General features: G+C 42.6%; 1 protein-coding gene across 4 annotated transcripts; it reads right to left on the bottom strand.

Annotated features, from left to right (window-relative positions):
• Positions 1-1,028: 1,028 nt before the first annotated feature.
• Positions 1,029-17,505, bottom strand: fam118b (family with sequence similarity 118 member B). Of its 4 annotated transcripts, none has more exons than XM_079514847.1 (8): positions 17,024-17,505; positions 16,059-16,148; positions 15,218-15,515; positions 8,547-8,774; positions 6,299-6,427; positions 5,193-5,493; positions 4,344-4,412; positions 1,029-3,608 (listed from the first exon to the last, which is right to left on the bottom strand). In XM_079514847.1, exons 2-8 carry the CDS (start codon positions 16,139-16,141, stop codon positions 3,595-3,597), a joined length of 1,122 nt encoding a protein of 373 aa, XP_079370973.1. In that variant the 5' UTR covers positions 16,142-16,148; positions 17,024-17,505; the 3' UTR covers positions 1,029-3,594. The 4 variants fall into 4 exon arrangements, with proteins under 4 accessions (XP_079370973.1, XP_079370974.1, XP_079370972.1 ...); XM_079514848.1 differs by having other exon boundaries at positions 3,136-3,608; positions 15,218-15,470; XM_079514846.1 differs by having other exon boundaries at positions 3,136-3,608; positions 16,059-16,145.
• Positions 17,506-21,463: the final 3,958 nt, after the last annotated feature.

Below are 21,463 nucleotides of genomic sequence, written 5' to 3'. Positions count from 1 at the left end.
AATTCACCCAAACACCTGCCTGTAGAAAAAAACAGGGATATGGTGACCTTCTATGATGTCACTGAGCATCGTGAAGGTACTGAAAGACCCACCAACCTCAGACAACAATTACAAACATATAATTGTCCGGGTGAAAATCACCCGGATTTAGTGTTCTATGGGAAAATCTGGATAAAGTGCATGCTGCTGATGAGTGTCAAAGAAGCAATGAATATTGTCTTCCTCTCATTAAAGGGGCATTCCACTCATTTAACATTTTACTATGTCATTAATATACCTTAGAGCTGTTGTGTGGAAATAATACAAAAGTCCCCCATTCTGTGTTTCCTAGAACTGGAGGTCTGAAAAAGATCATTAACATGGTAACACATCTTGATGTCATCAAGATGTGTTTCACCATGTTAATGATTTCTTTCATAATTACAGTTCTAGGAAACACAATGGGGGGACTTTTTTTATTATTTCCACACAACAGCTCTATGGTATATTAATGACATAGTAAAATGAGTGGAATGCCCCTTTAAGGTAGACTAAGGGCACATGAACGAGGCCATGTACAGAAGCTCTTTATGGACAGTTGTATGAAGGCCTCTCTACCTGATCCAAATCACACTATTAAAACATATCCTTTAATCCTATTTACAGTTGAGGACAGGTGAAAAGGCGAACTTACTTTGTACATTATTTCATAGATTTTAAAAAGGCCAAGCTTTCTTTTGAAATTCTTTGGGCCTGTAATTTATTTATCCCATTTGAATTTACTTTCCATTTGTAAGAAGTCGTCTTTTGCCCGTTTTTAATTTGCGGTAGTGCAATAACAGAGAAATCAAGAGCTCTATAGAGAATTTGTCCTAATTTATGAGAATGTAAAAAATAAAAAAAAACAATTTCTAAATAAAGCTGCTATATGCTGTAACAGTTGGTAAAGTTGTGTTTTTTATTTTTTCATGTTGCTCATGAGGATGCCTGTGTGTAGCCTAAAAACAATGACTGTGCTTTTCTTTGCTCTGCAATCATCTAACCACACATGGAATACCAAAAGCTTTATTTCGAAAATAGCACTTATAAATACCTAAAACAGATGTCACAAAAACACAAGTATTAAAAATACAAAATGTTTACGAACAGTATAACAAATTCGCTATTATGGTCAGCACAGGGGCCTCGTTCATAAAATGGGTCTTGAGATCAAATTTCACATTCAGTAACTACTTCACGCACAAACCGATAAGCGATAAAGCACGTTTTCATAAGACTTTAGACATGGGAAATGTTTGTATGTCTACGTCCATGTCATGTGTACTGTTGGCACGACAGCGGACATACCCCAGGTCCAAAATACAGAGGGCTGTGTGTGTGCTGACTGTGCTCCCTTTATGATCTTTTGGTATAGCATGGCATCTATTCAGTTAAAGACCCAGACAACAAACAAGTGTTCTAAATTAAAGACATGCTATAAATTATGTGTCAAAATTTGCAAACATTAACTCAACATGGCCTGTTCCTGCATTGTTGGAAGACATCAATTTAAAAGAACACGTTTTCAGAGATAGGAATTATGTTTTTGCTATCATGCTGATGAGTGGCCATTTATTTATTTCCACAGAATTATTGTTAGATTTATGTGCTGATGCGCTGTAATCAACTCTGGCATTCCTCGCTGCAACAGGGACCTTCCAGAGAACTCTGTGACCGTTTGGGTATCCCAGCTGTCTCGTGGCCACATCTTTCCCACTGTGACCCAGGTTATTCCAATCTTGACATTAGAACTGTCCCATTTGGGTTTTTGGTTAACAGCCAACAAGCAGGCACACATAAAATGTCTTTGTGTGCTAATTTAATTTCCCCTGGCGTTACAGGTGCAGTTGACTTTGTTTTCCATGGTTCAAACTGAATAAGCACTTTTACCCATGTGCTACATTTATATACGTAAAATAGCATGTCTTAATAATATAGTGACTATGCAACTTTTTTAGTATTTTCTGTAAATCAGGCTTAAAGAAATTATCTTAAGACAAACTTTAAGCATAAATCCAATAAAAAGGTTTATGAATGAGGCCCCAGGAGTGGCTAAGACATCACAACAGACACGCAGCCTCTCATCAGCTGAATACTGCTCTGTTGAACTTACATTTGAGGATGACCAATGCACATGTGTTTGCATACCCATGGAACCATTAACCATGACTGGTACAAGTTCCCCCTACCTCACACAGCTGTGTGCAAATCAAGTTTACTTGTTTCAAGTTTAGCATCAGAGAGACTCATACATTCTAGACAGATCTATTTTCAGTTGAGCACACAGCATGTCAAATGTGCACATAGTCTTGGAGAGGTGCAGAATATAGAAATGAAGGTTTGTAAATTCCCCAATAATTTACTAGGAACTCTAAACCAAGAAACCGCCTCTCAACGAAGCACATAGTCCCCAATTTAAATTGATAGACTTAAAGCTGCTATAAGCAATAATATGTCAACATTTTAATGACCTTTTTATTTTTATTTGTTTTGGTATTCAGACAGCCAGCAATGGGTAGAACGCACCCAACAATTTTTTAGTCTCTGTGACACATCTAGTGGCCGCAATCTGCATTCAAATATTTTCCTAGAAGCTTTGTCATTAGTCGATTTGCCTGTCTGCTTCCTGATTGGTTAGTCATTAAGACCTGTTTTTTTCCGACCAATGACAAAGCTTCTAGGAACATCTTTGAATGCAGATTGCGTCTCCTAGATGTGTCACAGAGACAAAAAAAAATTGGGGAGCGTTCTACCTATTGCTGGCTGTCTGAATACCAAAAAAAAAGGTAATTCAAATTTTGATATATTATTGCTTATAGCAGCTTTAAGAGCACAGTAGTTATGTAATTTTACAACAGATGACATAATATTATATTTCATCCTTAGCCCCTTCTAAATGTCTTTTTTTCCATTGCCCTGGCACCAGGTGAAAAATGGGTTACAAAATCGTGGGATAAAAATGTAAATAAAAAATGTATAATCACGATTATGAACACGATACCGCGGTATGCCATACACAACCGCTGTATTGCGGTTATTGCACCCAGCCCTATGCCCTCTTTAATATTAATATTGCAGAGATTCAGGTATTTGGAAATGAATACAGTACTGTGTGTGTGTGTGTGTGTGTGTGTGTGTGTGTGTGTGTGTGTGTGTGTGTGTGTGTGTGTGTGTGTGTGTGTGTGTGTGTGTGTGTGTGTGTGAGTGAGAAAAGAGGGGGTGTTTAAGAGCTGAGAATTCCTTTTTTCATAACATTTCCAAACATCTGTCATTCTACATTACCCTCTGCAATATCCACACTCCACACATTTGGGTTGTTGTTGGTACTACATATAGTACACTGATGGTTATTTCCACTGGTACACCCTTCCCTTCCCTTCCCTTTGTAACTAATACAGTAAATCAAATGACGGAAGCAACAAGGACAGTGTAAAAGGTCTCTTCTGGTCCAGCAAATGTAATCAGACCTGAGTAGCAGTAGTAGTAGTGGGAGTAGATTACTCTCTACTGAAGGAGCTGTGAGGGGAAAATGACTGACACTGATCATCCCGAGCGTGTGTAGTAGTGTAGTACCTGTCAACAATGGAGGTCTGGGGCAAAGAGAGAAGGAAGGGATCGTGAACACGTGTGAAACAAGGAGCAATCATCAGCTGAAACTCAACGACCGGCTGCCATGCATGCAATAACCCATTTTGTGTGTCTCTCTCTCTCTCTCTCTCTCTCTCTCTCTCTCTCTCTCTCTCTCTCTCTCTCTCTCTCTCTCTCTCTCTCTCTCTCTCTCATTAGCAGGCAACATGCAGCACTATCTCTCTCTCTCCGTTTCTGGCACAACAGCGCCACTTTTGGTACTCATTGGTACTGGTCACATAGTCACACACAAACACGGACATTGCTGTTCGTTGGAGTGGTTGCACCACTCAAACACTGACAGTTTTCTGAAAACGCTATGTTTCTATGTCAGTCGATTTTTCAAAAATAGCAGACCTACAAGCTCATAGCGCGCCACTCGGTGGCGCGCTATGAGCTTGTAGATCTGCTATTTTTCAATAGCTAAAGCATAACATAATGCTTACACCAAAAGGGGTTCCCACCCAAAATGGGTTAAGTCAGTGTGCAATGCATACAGTATGAAGGGGAGTCCAACGGGTCTTTCTATAATGAGAAGCCTGGGGTATACTGTAGGTATGAATTCTTATCTCTACAAGCATGCATGGAAGAGAACAGGTCTAAGTGCTTTTTTATTTTATTCATACTGGTATTGTGGGGATGCCTCTTGTATAATAAGGCACTCACTCGCACACCAAACGGAAGCAATCAATCCTAACCTTGAAGGAGGCTTTTCTGTGTGTTAAAACCGTTCTGCTGCTCCGCTGCTCCGTTTTGTGAGGGAGACCCTGTGGGGTGTAGAAAGAAAACGCCATTATCAATTATCATTATCAGTCCTGCATCTGCAAATCATCATGAGAGTATATTAATAATGGCCTAATGGCCCTTTTCATAGATGGCACACACCGTTTTGATAAGTAAATGCCGATAAAGGTCAAATAACACAGTCTGTTTCATTTAGGCGATCCTGTGTGCCAGGCTGCCAGCATGACGTTAACTATACAGGAGCTGTCCATGCTGTCACACAAAAATGAAACACATCCACAAACTCATGTTTATTCCGTTAACTCAGCACCAAGATTGCCTTTTGACGCCTTCTGGTCCAAACGCCCACATCGCCGAGATCACCTTTTCACACCTTTTTTAATATCAATTGATTATGGTTCACAGTTGCGGTGCGATGAAAAAAAAAATAGAAAACGGAAATGAAGTTTCCGCTGGCTTATCCTGTCTATGGGTGCGCCGTTTTTAGATTCATAATATCACGGATTCTTCGTTTTGGACCAAAACAAGCTTGATTTGCGGCTCATTTCTCTAAACGAAATGATCCTCGGTTACAAAATGTATGTTTTGGGTGAATTAAATAACACTCACGGTTTTTCACTTCCTGACTCGCAGTTTCCGTGTGAAACGGCTTTCAAACTAAAACGGTCTAACATTGAAGTGAACGGGTGGCAATCTGTGAGTTCCTTTTCAGCCACTAGATGGCAATGTTGGCGGTGACTGAGTTAAAATGTCCCCCTACAACACCCCCCCACCCCCACCCCCCAAACACATCTTTTCCTTACCCCAGCCATTGGTGGTGGTCACGTCTCGGTTGCAGATCTCGTTGGCCAGTCGCTCAAAGTACTCGGGCAGGTCGCCGTACTCGTCACCGTATGAGATGACCTTGATGCCCTTGTCCAGCATGTTGTCGCGCAGCTTCTTGAACTCGCCGATGTCTTCGCGCCGCACCAGCATGAAGTGCTCCAGGTCCGACTTGTGCTTGACGGCCTCCAGGAACAGGGCCTGGAACGTGGTGTCGTCCACGGTGCGTCCGCAGCCCAGGAACACAAACGACTTGGTCTCGTAAAGCTTCTGGATCTCACGCTGAATGACAGGAAATTAGGTTTAACCCATTATTGAGCTTAGCCCAGATACCCTGGGTAAATATAGTAATAATTTAATTTAATTTAATTTCAGTCATTCTTTCCGCCGCGCTAACGGCTATGTCAATGGTAAGCTAACAATTGCCTAGAGTGTAGCATACGGTAGCCGAAAGGCGAACTGACAAATAAAAAAAAAGGAAAGAATTCAGAATATTCTTATCTCGCACCGTATCATTGAGGATGCGCTAAGACGTGTGAGGACGTCGGATGTACACGTCGATTGGGACCCCTAGGACGTGTGGCGACGTAATAGTAATACTTTAAACACATTACAAAATGCCACACAAGAATACAAGATGATACACACACATACAGTACATCCATGTTTGTAATTTACAGTTTATACATCGTACAACAAAGTATAAATCAGGCTTGTTAATCGGATGTTATTAACCGAAAATCCCCAATATGCTCCTTCAGACCATGCAATGGAGCAATATGGACATTTCCTCCATACTGCCTACCGCGAGTAGGCGACTAGGAAACGCGGAAGTGAAATATCGTGAAACTGCACTATACAACAACTTCACTTTATGTTTACTTACGTAAGACTGAGGATAGGGTTAGCATTAGCTTTAGTAATAGGTTTAGTAGTTGGACAACACAACGTCGGACAATGGCTGACAATAATGTCATTATGTAGGAAATGTACATACTGGCTACATTGCATGGTCTTGATAAGGGCTGATGACGGCTATTAAATCGTCCGATAACATCCGAAACCGCTATCGCCCTCAAATGCTCACCATGACCTCTGTGTTCCTCAGCACATTCTGATAACCAGCAGGGTGCAGCACGATGCCACTGGGGTTGGTGTAAACGCCGTGGATATGGAGAACACTCAACGGCCGCTTCTCTTGAGCCCACTCCAGCACCTGTACGTGCACACACACACACACACACACACACACACACGCACACGCACACGCACACGCAAATAAACAGACAGACAGTTTACAGTCCATTGCACCCAATCCTGTTCTGGCTGGGCATGTAGTAAACTCAATTTATACAGCAGGGAGAGGATTATTAGCCCCGATGGAGACAAAGCATAAATACCAGGACTGAGAGGCAAAGTCACAGGCCCCTGACAAACAGCTAAAGCCTCATTTAAACTCGCTCGCTTGCCGAGCAATGCCGACAAGAACTGATTTCGCACTAACAGCGCATTGCATCATGATGATGGGACCCATTCATGCAAAATCCTGTTATAACAAAAGTATAAGATGCCATCTATTCATGCAAAATGATCATGTTATAATAACAAAAGCACAAAACAACATGAAAGCTCAGGCTGTAACGCGACAGAAGACATGTTTTGTCTACAAGCCACCATGGTTCACCAGCCACTTTCACAAATTACCAAAACATCTATAGTTAGTTTGTTCTGAAATTATGGCGGTTAAATGCATAAAACAGCTGGTAGAAATGGTACATTTATATAGCGCCTTTATCCAAGGCGCTTTACATAGATTGTGCATTACATTCACCCATTCACACACACACACACACACATTCATACACCGATTGCGGCGGAAGCCATGCAAGGTACCTACCAGCACATCGGGAGCAATTTGGGGTTCAGTGTCTTGCCCAAGGACACTTCGACATGTAGACAGGAGGGGCCGGGATTCGAACCGCCGACCCATGGATCATTGGACGACCTGCTCTACCTCTTGAGCCACAGTCGCATCGTAGAACAAATGCACCTCACAGCCACCACTAATGTTTTCGGCTTCTGTTTATTTACAACCCATGATACATTTACTCATTCTCAGAGAGCACAAATTACAAATAAATTCCCGTCATTGGATCACTAAAAGGTCTATCTATCATCTATCTATAGTTTCAATAGAGTTACTGGGGGAGTAGCCAGCTATAGTCAAAATGTACTATCATGTATGGTAGCAATTAGCCTATATTAGTGCATGGTATAGCAATTAGCTTATGTTGTGCTGAGATCAGTATCTCTCCCTGATTATAAATAACCTGCTGCGATGCGAGAGTGCGGCCTAGCTAGCCAACACCAACTTGGGACTCGCTGCCCTCCACATTCTGCTTTCTAGCATCAGGGTCTTGACCGCTGCAGTGTCGTTACTGACACTGTAGCTAAGCTGTCGCGCTGCAACGTATGTAGTACGCTTCTCGCATTTCCTGGCAGCTGGTAGAATGATAATGTGACAAACATGTGTAAGTGTTTAACATAAATTAGAAGGAATACCATGCTTGTTTTTTCAGCCCTGCTTTTAACTTAAAGGGGCATTAATTCCATTCCATTCCATTAATATACCTTAGAGCTGTTGTGTAGAAATAATAAAAAGTCCCCCTATTCTGTGTTTCCTAGAACTGGAAAATGATTTTTCTAGGAAATACAGAATGAGGGGGACTTTTTTATTGTTTCCACACAACACCTCTAAGGTATATTAATGACATGGTAAAATGTTGAAAATTAGTGGTATTCCCCTTTAAAGCAAATATTCTTCAATAACATAATCATTAAGGGGAATGCCATACTTCTTTTTCAGCCCCGCTTTTAACCTAAAGCAAATATTATTCAATCAATTTGACAACAGCTTGTCGAGTGTTTGCCGGACCTTTGACCTTTCAAACTGGCTCCACCTGTCAGAGACAAAAGAGTCTTTCAGGTCAAAGTACCTGCGAGGGACATGACACCATGCTAGAGAAGAGGAGTGCCTCACTCCATCAACACTACTATCACCCCATAAAAGTTAGGAAACGTTTTGTTGGGCGGGGGGGGGGGGGGGGGGGGGGGGGGCATACGTTAGTCCGACATACCAATAGTCCGGCATACGTGGCCGGTTAAGACACATAAGTGGCCGGTTAAGACTCACCCATGGCTTCCGTGTGCGGTTAGGGTTAGGTTAGGGTTTGGGGTATAGGGTGTGGGACTATTGAGTACCGGGCTGTTTTCGTTACCCCATCCAGTACATGCCATGATATACCTCAGAAGAGGTTCAGTGGAACCATCATTACCTTCTTCTCATCGGTGAGGTCCAGAGACTCCAGCTTTGTGCCCTGGTGTGCCGCATAGATCTCCAGCAGGTTGTCGAAGTTGGTGGTGAGGACCAGCGCGCCGCTCTCCATCAGCTGAAGCACCGAGCGCAGCAGGTGTTTGCCCGCATGCTCCATCTTACACTCCAGGTCGTCGAATACCTCATACAGACAGTCCTTGAAAAATGTGGACCGCACGTTGCCTGTCCTCTGTGAAAACACACATACACGCACACACAGATTTTCTATGGGCTGGAAACCAGGCTAATTGTAGATACTAGGCGATGCCCATTGGGAACGATTCCTATTGGAGGCCGAAACGCATTGGTCGTGTTTTTAACCCTTGTTTTTAATATTTAATGAATTAATGAAATAAAGGATGTTTCTACTTCTACTGGACAGAGCTGCCTTGGACCCTCTTTTAAGTTTGCCACCTTATATCTCCTGCCACAGTGACATTGACTCAAGGTATAGAACTTTTTAAGAACTCTTGTGCTTTGCTACATGGCTGTCCAGTTATGCAATACTTATTGTACCTATTGTCAGGGTAGTGCGTAGTACTTGGAGGCCAATCTATGATGTCGGTATACTATGATGCCATACTGTCTGGAGATGGTCCGCAAGTTGTGTCCTTGAATCTCTGCTACTGTTACATTTCAATTCAAACAGCACAGTTGTATATGCTTGATAGGAAACCAATGAGTCACACAAGAATGTCTAGAGATATCAATTATTTTATAGTATTAGTTAGGATATAAACCAAATGGGCCCTTATGGGTCTGTAGCTCTGTACTGTAACTCAGAGAGTTAAATGAACACAGAGTTAGGCCTGAATAACGTTGTGTAATTGAAATTGCAAAAAACAAGTTGACACAGCCATCTCTAATATAAGTTGACCAAGACGGTAGTTTTAATGGGATTATCTCTGTGTCTGAGTGAGTAGCCTTTTTTCTGCATAAAGTCATACCACATGACTCGGGTATCCATGACACAGGCTCCACATGCACCAGGTATCCTAGAATAGGACTATTGATCTGAGATCTGTTTGAGGTCCCACACTGTCCAATTATTGGTGTTGTTAGTGTAACTAAACAAAAACCAAACATTTCCAGCACTGCATGAAACATCACAGATCAGTTGCTTATTCCTTGGAGATTTCAGTATACTGTACAGGGCTGTCTTAAGCTGCAGTGGCGACTATAATCAGGGTCTTTGTCACAGGCTTAAAGAATGAACTAGTCATTTCACAGACAGTATCTAGGTCAGGTACTGTTGGCCTAAGTCATGTGACCCAAAGGTTGTGATGCCATTTCAGTTTGGTTCTAACTGGGCTTCACACACAGCGGCAACTAGCCCTCTGCTAAGTGGCACCAGACTGAGACGCAAACGTGAGTCCATTGTCTTCAGAGATGCTATGCTGGCAGGCTGCTTGAAAGTCGCTGCAATGTGATTATAGGCTGTGTGTGTCTACACGGATGATAAAATCCCTTTATTTACTATGTCGATCTTAAGTTCAGTGTGCACTATCCACTGCTTGGGAGTAGGGATGCACGATTAATCGGTAGCATAATCGGAATAGGCCATATCGGCCATAAAAATGCCATATCGTATCGGAACGGTCTCAAAATAATTCAGATTATTTAATCGGTTTTCACCATCTTAAATTTTTTAAAGGAAAAAATCATCAATGAGTTCAATATAAAAAGTGTCTAGTACCTCTAGTCTACAACAAAAGCCAAATCAATATGATGTAAAATCTTAAGTAATCTTAAGTCAAAATAAACTTATTTTTCTACATTTGTTTACTCATCTCATTCAGTAGTCATTCAGTTGTGAAAACAGAACACTTGGAAAAGGCTATTTATTGATCGATTTAATACTTTATTAACATGCTTTGTGCCAAACCCCTAGGACCTAGGCTTGTTTCCATTGTGGTCCTCTGTATAATATCGGAATCAGTCAGAATCGGTATCGGCAGATATGACCCTGCAAATAATCGGAGATCGGATATCGGTCATAATTTCATAATCGTGCACCCCTACATGATGGGAGTAATAGAGGCAGAGAGAGAGAGAGAGAGAAAAGAGAAATTCAAGAGGAAAAGACAGGCTGCTATGAATAGCAGTGGAGAGTAGCAGTCAGGGTCTGTGGTGACCCAGGTGATCTTTGCTGAGGGAAAATTCCCTGCTGAGATTACTCTAATTGGGTGACCAGTAGATGCACTTTTTTCCACAGGAAGGAAGCCATTATCCACAGCTAGCTTCTACATCACCCCTGCTGCCCCGCCTGGTGCTTCTTTAGACTGCCTGTACGCAATAACCAAACAGGGTGCAGACTGAGGCACAAGCCCACCTTTTCTCTTATTCATTTTGTGGCCAATAAGGTGATTCTGCGATCCGTTTAGTTGACTCAGGGCCTGGGTAGAATAGTGTCACCATACTGCGCAGAGCATGCAAAAGATTAGAGTCCAGCCGATTCTGTATTTTGGGGGCCAATGCCGAACTGGACACAAACGTTATGATCTAAAATTACATTAATGCACTGAACAGAAAACCTCACTCAGAATAGAATTACAAAAAATATATAATAATAATAATAATAATACAATAATTTGTAAATTACCCTAAGCGTCTGTTCTGTTAAGAACAGATTTTAATATCGCAACATATACCGATATACTGATCAGTCAGTCAGGCTCTACAACAGAAAATGTACAGTTGAATATAATACCTTGGCTACAAAATGGTACTGGTTCACACAGCCAAGAGTTGCGACAGGTTCTTGTCTGCACGATTGTGAAGGGTAATACGATTGATGATAAAGCCATAATGAAAAAAATCCAATCTACAAACTCACAACACATCATAGTGCTACGCCTGTTTTATACGTGATCGTGAAAGGGCGTTACACACCGAAAACAGCCGATCTAGAACGCATTGTAGTTGCTACCCAGCCCCTGCCCTGCCTTCCCCATAATAATACCACAACTGTTCATTGATCAATCAGACTCAGCTATGGGTATTAGCCCATTTAGACCTGAGGCCGATTTGACTCCTTCTGAATCCTAACCTTTTTCAGAAAAACACTTTTAAAATAAATGAAAAAAATGAAGAAAATACATACATAGCAACATCTAAAATGACACAGGTGCTTTCCCGGTTTTAAAGGTATAACATATAGGCTTTTCTGCAATTCTGGGTTAAACATACAAACATGCTACTCTCATTAAATGTGTGAATGAAATGCACCACAAAGGAAAAAAGACTACCAGTAGGTATACCACGATCCCAGCTCGCTCATGCCTAACAGAACAATAGGAGCAAGCAACACCACAATGATGTTGGTTGTCTGAGTCTGATGTTGTCAAGCTCGCAATAAGGGCCCTAAAAATTAGGTGAGAAGTATTACTTCTCACCATTTACCTGTCGGTCTGATTGTCTGTTTGTCTCTTTGCTCCTGCATGAAGTTAACATATTAATGTCCCTATTTTGTGGCATGTCATTATAGGTTAAAATCTGAGTTCAAAACATACAACCAATGTACACTTATATGCATCCACACACTGTGATAAAAGGAAAATAGAAAATAGGGATGTAAATGATTGATAATTAATTAATCAACAGTTGTTTCACTTTATCAATCGACCACCACAACAAGTTTCAAAAGGATTGATAAGCATCTCTGCTTATTCTGAAACAATTTGTCCTTTAAATACTGGTTTTAAATGAATGAAACTATTGTCTCTGTAAACTAATTTCATATAATTGTTGTCAACTTTAAGAAAAGGTAATGAATAGTAACCTCTGCAGAATAGAAATTCTAATGAATCGGTAGTCGATTAATTGTTAATATCCCTAACACATCATCACTAAGACATTTTAAGACTTCATCTGAGACTTTCAGTCTTCCTGCTCCTAAATATATGTAGGTTGATGCCCTGAACAGCATAATAGCCCATTCTAAAACTAAAGCATAAATCTCCACGGTTATAATCAGTCACTAATCCATTCAATATGCATCAAGTGGCAGGACAGGGTGTCGAATCTCAAGGTCCTGCAGAAGTGTGGTCTACCCAGTGTCGAAAGCCTGATCATCAAGCCAAGGCCCAGCTCCGGTGGGTATGTCATGTCTCCGAATATGCCTGATAGCCCCATACCAAATATGTACAGTATGTGCGACCTGGGAAGACCCCTTCTCCGCTTTAGAGACACACTGAAGGCTAACCTCAGGACAGGGGCTACATTGATGTAGTAACCTGGGAGGATAAAGCTGCCAACAACGAAAGGTGGAGGCACCAGGTTAGCCAAGGCAGTGAGGCCTTTGAACAGGCAAGAGTGGCCTCCATCCAAGACAAGAGAGACCACAGGAAACGTGGACAAGATTCACTGCAATAACTGTGGGAGACTGTGTGCCTCAGGGATATGGCTATGCTCCCACACTAGGAGCCAGGCTAAAAGGAAATAACTTCTGACATGTCATTCATCAATCCATTATAAGACCTTACACCATGCAGCTCCACCGGTCTTTATCTTCTACTGCTTGGACCTGGACAAGCTATTGTTGTCTCCACCAGGCCGAAGGCATGGGGAGAGAGTATGTTTTGCACTCCGTCCGTGTGTGTCCGTGTGTGTGTGTGTGTGTCCGTCCTTCCGTCCGTCTGTTACCAGCTAATCTCCGGCACCGTTAACCCGGTCGATGCCAAACTTTGCACACACACTCCCTGGATGCCAACGATGAACCTCTGACCCACATTTTCCAGAACGGCCTGTTATAGCGCCACCATGAGGCAGCTTTTCACATTTGTTACCTAAAACTGCACCGATCTGCGTGAAACGTTGCATGCACACTCCCTAGAGGCCAAGGACAAACCGTTGACCTGCATTTTCCGCATCTGCCTTTTATAGCGCCACCAGGAGGCCAACTTTTGTAAAACACATTTTTTGATATTACTCCTCCAGATTCTGTCCAAAAATCTCACAAATCGTTACACACTATCTCTATGGTCATGTGCTCAAGTCGGATCTGTCCGATATTTCATATTCCATCCTAATTGGCTATAATTAGCTTTCACAGTTTGCAAGATTGCCCCGTTTTGAACAAAAGCCTCAAATCATGAACACAGCATGCAATTTACGTGAAATCTTTCACACATTTTCTTACTAGGCTGAGGAATATATCCCACCCTTTTCACATTGGCCTGTTATAGCGCCACCAACAGGTTGATTTTTGCAAAACACATTTTTGGAACAAAATGCCTCAAAAACATGTTTATATTAATCCAAAACATTTTGCCAAACATCTCACACAGTCCTATCCTCCTGGTGGAGACCTGTGCCCAGAAGGGCACTTTTTCTAGTTTGATTTACTTTTAGTCATCTTCTGGACTATGTGAAACATTCATATTTTCAAATCTCGTTTTGAAAATGTCCAAAATTACATGAACACGTTGCTATGTAAAATGATTGGATAGTTGACAAATCAGAACATGTTTGGGTAATGGTGAAATTTGAACATCTTGACCTGAATTGGTCATTTAACACCCGCTAAGCTTTCGGGCGATGTTAGGGGAATCTCTCTGCATTAAACAAGTTTCATCCATAGAAATGTGTGTGATTGGCCAGGCCTGTGTCATGGCTCAATGGTCCAGGCACCTTGGCTGGTAATCCAGTCTGGCAGTGTGCCACGGGTTCGACTCCCGATCCCGACGGCCTTTACTGCATGTCTTCCCCCCATCTCTCTCCCCATTTCCTGTCAGCCTACTGTCTGTCCCTCCATAAGATATATAAAATATAGGCGAAAGCAACAAAAAAACATTTAAAAAATAAAGAAATGTGTGTGATTAAATGTGGTGGTGCTCTGCCGCAAAGGAAAAAAGATAAGCAATTTCTTTCCTGAATGAAAAGGATATAAATCAGCACCTTTAAACAAGCCTTTTATCGGGCATGACTCATGAGCAATGGCCAAACGAGTGTTTAATGAGATAAGAGTCAAGATACCTTCTCTCATCCAATCAACGGTAGAACAACGTGTCCCAACGTGACAACAAACTGGTAACGTAAGCTTCAGTGTTCATGTGCACCATGTGTGTTCAGCAGCAGCAGGAGGGAGAAGCAGGTAAAGTAAGTAAGTAAGTAAGCAAGCAAGCCTTGCAGAGTCATGAGGCCCATAGCCATAGGGCAGGATCTATATCCTGTTTCTGGAGCGTGAGGCAGCTTGATGTACAAGTCAGTGTTTCCCGACCCCTATATGCATTATTGTGTGGTGGGCCACCACGTCACAATCATGACCAGCCACCACAGTATGATTTTTAGTAGGTCCGCGAATAGGCCAAAAAAGGCAAATAACAGCAAAAGACTGCAAAAAAAAAAGCTCCCCCCCACACTGTCAGCTTCTGGGTAGGGGAAACACTGCAGGTACACCCCTGAACATGATGTACAAGTACACCCCCTGGACATGACGCTAGTATGGCGCAGGGACATACTAACGAATCGAACCCTTGATGCTGAGTGCCAAGCAGGGGGGCACTGGGTCTCTGGTATGACCCGCAGGCCAGGGATCGAACCCAAACCTCCCAGTCTCAGGGCGGACACTCGAGCCACAAGGCCACTGAGCTGACAAAGTAAAGGTGAAAGTAACAAAAGCTAAGGTCTTACCGGTGAGAGCTTCTGTATAAGGTCATGGGCCACATGCACCAAGTTCTTGTCCTCCTGGAGGTGTTTCTGGAAACGTCTGCTCTCCTCTTCCTCGAGCAGGTCAAAGTCGTTGGCCGCGTCCAGCAGGGCCTGGATCAGGCCCTTCCAGGAGCGGAGGGCAGGGACCTGAGGGGCCACTGCCGAGCTCACCCCCGTGCCAATCACCAGGACCAGCTCGGGGGCTCGCTTTGTCTTCAGGCTGGGCAGCAGTTTCCTTTGGGGCAGCAGGCACAGATTCAGTGATGTTGGTTCCCAAACCCTTAAAGAAAAATAAAGTCCGCACACTGGATCATGCTCCGAAGCTTACATTTTTATTTTGGTTAGTTTTACACCATTGGCCATGACTGAGGAAGAGCCGGTAGGCTCGAAACATCACGTCCAATGGTGTGTGTGAAAGTAACCAAAATAAAAATGTAAGCTTTGGAGCATGATCCAGTGTGCGGACTTTATTTTTATTTGTGGATTCCGACCTCAGCCCAGCACCTGTTTTTTGTTAGTGAGTGAGTGGCTGTGGGCAGCGAGCTTTATTGTCCTTCTTTTCTGCTTCCCAAACAGTATGAAGATAAACAAAGCCTTTTTCAAGCATGTTATAGAAGGATGCAATGAGAGTGTACGCAAAAAAGATAATCATACCACTTTTGTCAAGTTGGTGAAGATGTAGTACTGGTGAGATTTAGAAACTCAAGAACACATAATGGTATTAACAAGTATTCTTTTTTTAACAAGACAAAATAAAAGAGAAACATACAACATACATGATGCTATGTGTGTAGCTGGCTTCTAAACAATCCAGTGGGCTTACCTGGGCTTTTTGGCATTCGAGTCCGCATCCTGAGAATCAACTGCTGGTCGCTTCTCAGTTTTCACAACTTCAACAGATGCCATTCAGCTCCTATAATAAATATTATCCCACAACAAGACAACATTTAATGCAAAATGCATGTCATAAACAGTAGCCTATTAAAAAAAGAATGCAGGGGGAGTGGTTTAAGGACAAGAAAATGAAACATTATGAGACCAGATTAAACATTTAAAAACAATATGGCTATTAGAGAGGAGGAGGCTCTGCTGTTTTTATCTTATGAAACTTTCATTTGGAATTTTGGATATCACGTATAACTCGAATATCGAGTTATACGTGAACTTGAAGTTGGCAGATGTGTTAATTGTTGTCGTCACTAACTTATTCAGCACTGTCTGCAGCAATGCAGCATTATAAGAATAGACAGAACAAGTCAAGGAACTCCACGTGGCCCACATCCCGTCATGAGGGGAATTATGTTTTTACATATTTCCGCGACACTCCCGTTTCCTTAACATGACTCATCGTGAACTGACGTAACCATATAGGCCTACTATACTTTAAAGTTTAAAGTATCAAAACATTTTTTTTCAGAAAAAACGTTTTGATTCTGCTTTTCCCCACAGTCCAGACACAATGTTTCACCATGGAGGGATAATGTTAGCTACACGTTTATAACGTGTAGCTAACAAACTATTTAAGTTTCTTGTGAATAAAGTTACTGTTTGTTTTCAGAGGAAACATTCCACATTGTTCATGAAGGCCTACTGTGTTATTTGAGTTTGATTTAAATTATTGACAATTAACACTATATGCACAAAACAAAAATACGCACATTAATAGTCAAAAGGATGCCACAAGAAACCCTGCAGAGGCTTACATTTCCATATCCCTTTCCAAAGAGTTCAACAGTGCTAACAGCTGCCATTTCAAGTAGGCTATACACGTATACTAACACTACTTACCCTGGTGAACTTCCAGAGAGGTATAGTTTCTTTCAATACAATTTGAGGATACAACTGGATCCGGACGTTTTGGTTAATAAACCTGACTGTTAGATAGTTATAAGTGAACTAATCGCAGTTATAGACAGTAATAGTTAATTGGGTTATCACATTAATTTAAGTAACGTTAACGCAGGAGGGAGAAGCTAACGTTAGCGTCAATTCCAGTTAGCTAACGTTGACATGAGTGCATCCCCAGTAGCGAGTGGAGCTCATCTTTGTCCCTATTCCTTCTCTCTTCTCTTATTAAAACCCAGTTGTTTTTCTGCACATTCTGACAACAAAAAAAACACCGCGCAGACACAAAGTGCAGACGCCTTTTCGCGGTTATCAAAGTATCTTTGTTTTGTTAACAAATCTATTCCACCAAAGAATGTCTCAGTTGATTTCCTCTGTGTACACAGACAGACAGTCCAGTAAAGTCCACTCCACTCACGCTGCTACGCTTCACATACAGCGAAGCGTGTGTGCGTGGGAGCTGTTTTAAGTCACCGCCGGGTTACTGTCTGTCTGGCCGCGCGCGCGCGTGTGTGTGTGCGTGCGCGTGCGTGCGTGTATTGGCTCAGACTAGATAATAGCTGCCCAAGAGGCGTAGTGTAGCCTACACATACTATGTAGCCTGGCTACAACAAAATAAATACAACCGAACTTTAATGGTTCAAGGGGTAGGCCTATATATAGGTCTACCAGTAAATTACAATGTTATTACCGACAAATACACCTTTTTTTTACACAGCCAAAAATACAAACGTAGAGAAAACAAACAAACAAAAAAGATCAGGAAAAATAGGCTCCAACCCCAAAAAATGCAAAGGAGTTGATTAAATAAACTTCATCATTCGGCAATGAATATTTCTGCAGCTGAATGCTATACAAATTATTGCTACAAAACATGTAGGCTATCCTAATTATTATTTATTATTATCCTTATATTATTATTATTACGGTTATTATTTACATTTTATTTTTTTTACAAAATAGCCAATTTAACACCTTGGGCTCACTCTTCCCAATCAATTAAATAATAATTACACAGCATTTCCTGGCTCAGGCTCATGAACAGTAAATCACATTCGGCTGATATGGTTTGGATCCGTGTTTGAGTCTGTGACTGGTTTCGATAGCACATCAGTGAGCTGGATGCAATCCTACCTGGAGGGGAGAGAACAGATGGTGGAAGTGAACGGAACACTGTCCCCCCCCCCTCCCAGTGAGCTGTGGCGTTCCACAAGGAAGCATACTAGGGCCTCTACTGTTCCTAATATATGTAAACGACATGACTCAATCAATCAAAACTTCAGCTTGTGACTGCAACTTGTTCCTGTTCGCAGATGACTCAGCACTGCTGGTCTCGGACAGGGACAAACTGCAGGTTGAAAATGCCCTCAGCTCTGAACTCGGTAGAATCTGCACCTGGCTTGCTGATAACAAACTATCTTTACACCTGGGAAAAACTGAATCCATTCTCTTTGGCTCTATTAGTAATCTCAGCAAGGCAAATGGCTTCTTGGTTAGAGTGGGTGACAATGTTATCACACGTAAAGATGAAATTACCTACCTAGGTTCCATCCTGGAGGCTAATCTTTCCGGTGATAAAATGGCCACCAACGTAATCAAAAAAGTCAACCATAGAACAAGATTCCTCTACAGGATCTCCTCACTGGTCAACAAAAACACCTTGAAGACCTTAACAGGAGCCCTTGTACAGGGTTTCTTTGACTATGCATGCACCTCCTGGTACCACAGCACCTCAAAGGCCCTTAAAACCAGGCTCCAGACTTCCCAAAACAAACTGGTCATGCTCCTACTTGATCTAGCCCCCCGAACCCACCTCACCCCTGCCCACTTCGACAGGCTGGAATGGCTTAGGGTCGACGACAGAGTACAGCATCTTGCAATGGGTCTGGTCCACAAGATTCGATACACCACCAAGATACCCATGTACCTGTCTAGATACTTCCTTAATGTTAACGAAGTCCACACCCACAACACCAGAGGGAGTGCAACGAACCATGTACAACCCAGATTCGGCACAAACAAGGGACTAAATTCTTTTCGCTCCTATGCCACCAAAATGTGGAACGCCCTACCAACTGTCATTAAGACATGCGAATCCCTTGACTCCTTCAAAACCGCTCTCAAAGGGCACCTACGGATGGCTGCAATTCGAAACTGGCCCCCGTAAAATCTGAATCCCCCCCCCCGCCCCCCCCTCTTTTCCCCTCACTGTATATATTTCTTTTCCCTTTTTACCTCCTTTATGATGAATTCCTGTTCTGTCTATAGAAGTGTCTATTTGTACGTCTCTAAATGTTTTGATGATTTGAACATGGTGGACCCTATTGGAAACAAGTGTAATGCTTAATTGGGTCGTCCACTCACAGTTAACAGCCTTTGTATTGAGTTTGTGCTTGAAATGTACTGTAATTCTGCAAACTGTTAATAAATTCTTCAATCAATCAATCAAAAACTTGATGTGTGCATACAATGATTGAGACTTCTCATCAAGCGCTATAGCCTGCTACTACTCACAACTCCGTTTGCGTTTGTTGCCCAATGTGCCCACCAATAAACGGATGCCTGCTGCCTCCGTTTCATTTATAAACTATAGTGGAGACTGGAGAGTCTGGAGACAGAGGCATGCATTTTGGATTCCCCAATGCAACAGCACCATTCATAAATCAATGAACAACTAGCAGAGAACATCCTCTCCAGCCTGACTGTACCGAGGACATTTAGCAAACCCATATAAGTTATAGGCCTATAACTAACTACAATGAGTACATCTCTGAGTTTGATTTGATACAAACAATCTAAAACCAGCACGCGCGCACACACGCTTCTGCTTGAGTGCTTGTAAAATAGGAGATAATGTGCCGCCTGCTGGTAAAAATGAGAACTACACAATTAAATAGTGGACCAAAGGTTACAGATCACAGACCCAAATAAGGAACTCGATCTTTGTCAAGGTAGATAGATACATTGGGGGAACAAAACTAAGACAGACAGAAAAATACACTATGCGCGCGCGCACGCACGCACGCACACGCACACGCACACACACACACACACACACACACACACACACACACACGCTCACTTTTCTCTACGTGTTGCTTGGACACAGCACGAGACAGTCACAGATCAAGGCTGATGACAGCTTTGTGCCACTGGCAGAGCAAGGTCATGTCACGCTGCCCATTACCACAGATTTATTTTACCATGATAAAAACAATGTGTAATGTGCTGTTGTTGCACTGTCTTGGGATACTCCATAACAGAGATGGCATATATGCATACCATCTAATAGAGATAACTCCTCCCAAGCAAGTTCCAGAAAAATCACTGGACGTTCCAATACCAATTCCCAGCAACTTACTCCACCCAGATTCGACTCAAACAAGGGACTAAATCCATTTCGCTCCTATGTCACCACCAAAATGTGGAACACCCTAGTCTACCAACAGCCATTAAGACATGTGGATCCCTTGACTCCTTCAAAACCGCTCTCAAAAGGCACCTACGGACGGCTGCAATTCGAAACTGCCCCCTGTAAATAAAGTCTGAGTCCCCTGCCCCCCCCAGCCCCTTTTCCCTACTGTACAATACATGTTTTTCCCCTTTTTTACTTTCTTTATGTGATGATTTCCTAATTTTTTTTCCTGTTTTTTTTTTCTAGAAGTGTATATTTGTACGTCTAATGTTCTGATGAATTGAAAATGGTGGACCCTGTTGTAAATGCTTTATCATGGTTTGTCCACAAGTTTGTATTGACTTGTGCAAAACGGTCGAGAAATGACAGTTACCGCGTGGGGGTCCCCAGAACATCCAGAATCCCAGGAACACACCCCATGTTCCGGCGAGCCTTCTCACGTCCGAAACAGTCTAGAAATGACAGAGTTACCGTGTTGCAGCTTTCTGTGCTCGGACAGACACAGGGACACACATACGAGAACAGACTCTATACCGTTGCATAGAAGAAGCTGAGTTTGGTTTGGCGGGGGAGGTTGGAGTTCCATACACTGGCCATGCCGTTCAGGGCCTTCCATGCAAGCGCCTTCCTCACTTTAGAGATCCTGCTCCGTTGAGTTGACCCATGAGCCTCAGCCCAGGTACTTGAAGTCATTGACTTCCTTCAGAGCAGTGCCTTCTGTTGTCGTCAGAGGTGGATGCTCCGATGGGATGTTATAGGTGATAACTTCAGTTTTCTTGGCGTTGAGCCGGAGGCCAACCCTGGCACACTCTGATTCCACTCTGGTCAGGAGCTCCTGAGCTTGTTCCACGTGGTCGGAGAGGAGGCTGATGTCGTCCACGTAGTCCAGGTCTGTCAACTCAGGACTACTGCGGGATGGTGTCTTGACCTCCTTGGTGTTATGGTGAGGCGTCAACTGATGGCCTTCC

The sequence above is a fragment of the Electrona antarctica genome (assembly GCF_951216825.1).
Source record: "Electrona antarctica genome assembly, chromosome: 11".
Classification (NCBI taxonomy): Eukaryota; Metazoa; Chordata; class Actinopteri; order Myctophiformes; family Myctophidae; genus Electrona; species Electrona antarctica.
Note: the sequence above shows the minus strand (reverse complement) of the source record. Positions and strands in the feature narration are given on the sequence as shown.